This window comes from Gavialis gangeticus, unplaced genomic scaffold (genome assembly GCF_001723915.1).
Source record: "Gavialis gangeticus isolate Ggan-Ray unplaced genomic scaffold, GavGan_comp1, whole genome shotgun sequence".
In the NCBI taxonomy this organism is placed as follows: Eukaryota; Metazoa; Chordata; order Crocodylia; family Gavialidae; genus Gavialis; species Gavialis gangeticus.
This window is the reverse complement of record NW_017729024.1, coordinates 6,003,263-6,006,866: the sequence shown is the minus strand read 5'-3', so window position 1 is coordinate 6,006,866 and position 3,604 is coordinate 6,003,263. Positions and strand designations below refer to the sequence as shown.

At 44.5% G+C, this 3,604-nt stretch overlaps 1 protein-coding gene across 1 annotated transcript in view; it reads right to left on the bottom strand.

The window, feature by feature from the left end:
* The window catches only part of LMNB1 (lamin B1), a 54,856-nt gene that overhangs the window by 28,033 nt on the left and 23,219 nt on the right, over positions 1-3,604 (bottom strand). The window contains exons 2-3 of the mRNA XM_019516850.1: positions 1,779-1,935; positions 844-969 (exon numbers count right to left, since the gene is read on the bottom strand). Coding sequence (XP_019372395.1) covers positions 844-969; positions 1,779-1,935 — 283 coding nt within the window. The remainder of the gene's footprint in view (positions 1-843; positions 970-1,778; positions 1,936-3,604) is intronic.

Sequence of the window (3,604 nt, the reverse complement as noted above, 5' to 3'; positions counted from 1 at the left end):
GTAGTAGCAGAAGCCAGCCCCCCCATGAGCCACCGCTTGGTCTTGCACAACCCTCCCCTGCCCCAGTTGAGCAGTGCCTGCCCCCTCCTCTCCTTCCCTCACAGTGGAAAAGGCACTGATCTGCCCCACACGCCCCTTCTGACTTACCACCTGGAGACAGCTGTCCTAGCTGCCGGCTCTGATCCCCACAGGCATTTATTGGCCAAATTATCAGCCCCATTGGGCCGATATCCGATACAGCTAATTTTCTTTATATCTATACTTATCTGATATCAGACTGACGTATTGGAAATTTAATCTGCTCATTCTTCATTAGCCTTAAGGCATGCAACAACCAACAATGAACAGCAGAAAGCTGAAAATAACACTGGACAGAAAGAAAGAAGCAAAACCCTGACAATTCCATTATTTGTAAAAAAAAAAAAAGAGCACTCAAATTACAAGTTATACCATTTGAAAATGTACCCTTTCAGAAAGTTACAAAACTAAGAAACTGCAGGTTGATAGGGACCCTTTAACAACAGCCCTGCAGAGGTTATTTTCCTTGGTCAAGTACTTTAATATAATTAAGTTTTATATCTATTTATTTATGATTGTAAATATAGGAAAGCATACTCACTTCACATCTGCCAAGGTAACTTTTTTTTTTGGGGGGGGGGGGGGAGGGTTGTTTTTTTAAAGGAGAAATCAATGAAAGTCCTATCACAATTCAGTAGCTTCCTTATGCTTCTACCACCCACATATTGAAGCCTTTCACAATTCACAATAAGACAACTAAAATAATCCAAATGTTTAATTTTGTTTCCTCAAGAACCGTTGCATTTAATCCTAAAAGATAATTACCTCTTCATATATATTTTTACGGAAATCCAAGTCCTCAAGCAAACTCTGACAACGATTTTCAAGATCCACTTTAAGTAAAGTTTCGTCTACCAGCTGTTTCTTGGCAGCAGCCAACGAGGCTTCCAACTTAAAGGAATAAAAGAAATAAGATGGTATTGAGTTTGAGGCAGAACATATAGCAATCAGTCACTAGGCCTATCATTAGTACTTGTGAATAAACTGTACACTAAAACTGAATTTAGGGATTAAATAAAGTCCATTTTACTTCACCATCTGCCATTTTTTGTTCATATAGTGCTTCAACTAATTCAAAAGGTACTGTAAACAAATAAGGACTTATTGTGAACGATCAGTTTCCTTTAGATCTGCTGACAGATCGAGTGTGTCGCTGGATGCTCAGCTTGCACATCTAACAGAACACTACAAGATAAAAGAAAATAGTACCAACTATTCCAGGTACACTTTTGTAAAGCTTCAACCAGTTTTACACAGATAACGGACACATACATCTGTATGCTACCAGTTTAAACCACATTTGGAGCATTCCAAGTCAAAGAGGTGTCAAACATTTGGCCCTGATTTCAGCAATGGGGCAAGCAATGGCAGTGTTCAATTCCCATGGCTCCCCAATAAAATCCTCAATATGAATGACCAATAGGGACTTGCCTGCCCCATTGCTACTAAAAAGGCAGCAGTGTTACACTGTGCAACTGCCCAAGACCACAGAGACTCAAGAAGCTCTGGGGGGTTAGCACTGCTGCTGCTCACCCCACCACTGGAGATACATGGCGCCTTACACTGGCCAAATAAGTTTGACACCCCTTCTAAGTATTTTATGTTTATACATCCCCAGTTCTTAACAAGTGGATAACTGGGTAACGAACCTATTCACCAGAAGCCAATGATGGGTTTGGGAACAATTTCTACTATCTTACCTGTGCAATCTGATCTGTCAAATCCTCAACTTGCCCTTCCAGACTTTTCTTATCACCAAGTGCCGTGGCTAGTGCAGCATCTTTGGAATTTATGGCTGCTTCAAAGTCTCGAAGTTTGATTTGGGCCCCATTAAAATCAGATTCTTTTTTCGCATAGCTAGAACAAACAAAAGACTGCATGAGACACAATGGTTTAGAAATGCTCAAAAATCCTAAAATCAGATTAAACTTTTTTTTTAATCTTAAAATATTATACTGTATTTTTAACCACATTTTATCTTAATCTAAATTATACTGCTTTTATTTTTGGATTTAATCCAAATAAACTAATCAGTTCTGCTACATATTAATACAGCAATCCAGTATATTCATATTGTAAAGCTATGCTTAGATTGCAGAAATCCAATTCTGATAAAACTATAATGCCACCACCCTCTTCCCCCTTTTTTTTGTATTAGTTTTGTTTTTCATATGGAAACGCACAAGTTTAAGAAATGAGTACTTCAGGAGCATAATGTGCATCTTAGGGCCCAGACATACAACATTCATAGTCCTGTAATCCGTTTTTGCAGTATCAAGGAGTAGACCTGTTATGTTACCTACTCAAACCTGATGCAAAATTATACAGGAATCAGGTGTGAAACCAGTTACAGCAGTGCACATGTTATTTGCCTACAGCTTATACCAAAGGTAGCTGCTGGCTCAAGGCAAAAAAGCCAAGCAATGACCTACTGTCTCTGCCACCTAGTGACAAGGCCCTACAATAGCCTCCTACTGTACATAGTAGTACAGAAGCCTCATTTCAAAATGAGTTGGAAAGCCATTCCTGAATCTTTCTTCATCCTAATAAGCAAAGGCTACCATCTTAGATGCAAACAACCTTGCAATATTTTTTATTCAGTAGCCTTTTTCTATTCAGCACCACTCTGCAGGGTAGGCAAAAATATGGCCTACGGGTCGGATCTGGCCCATGACCGGTCCCTCAGTCCTGCCTGGCCCAAGCACTGTTCTACCATGGCATGTCCTGCCATCCCCTGGGCACACGGCCAGCTTTCCAGGCAGCCCAGGTGACAGCGGCTCCTCCTGGCTGCCAGCACCACAGGCTCCAGCCCTGTGGTACAGGTGGGGACCTGCGCTGTACAGCCCCAACCCTGTGCCTGCTCTCGGCTTGCCCACCCAGCCTCAGCAGCTGCAACACAGGACAAAAGCTGTTGCTCAGCAGGGAGAAAGGGCTGTTGCAGGGTAGGGGCTCCCATGCACACCTCACCATAACAACAAGCCCTCCCCTCAAACCCCACAACTAGGGGAGCACCAATAGAGATTTTTGCAGCTGATAACAATAACCAGTTTTTAAGAAGGCGTATTGGCCAATACCAATCCCATTGCCAATACCACCCCGACAGCATGGAGAATTGACTCGAGCTGGTAAGCCTGCTGGGGTAGAAGAGGAAGGGAAGGGGCATGGGGAAACAGATCAAGGCCCCCCACAGGGATGGAGGTGTGGGGTGGGCACTGGATGGAGCAGCAGCTTATCTGGGGGGGGCGGGGGGGTGCAGCTCCCACTGCTGCATGCTGCTTGACTTGGAGCCATTGGTCCAGGAAGGCATGGGGGGAGCACGTGCCCCCGAATGTGTGTGGAGTGGGCTGGGACTCGGGCTGCGCCAAGCTCTTCCCAGCAGGGTGGGGCTGTGCCGCGCAAAATTCATGGCTGCAGCTCACTCCTCCCCCATAGCCCACTCCCAGCTGTGCCCCACCAAGAAGAGCTTGGTGCAGCCCCATGCACATCCAGGGGCACATGCCCCCCCCCCCCCAACAAGCAGCAGAAG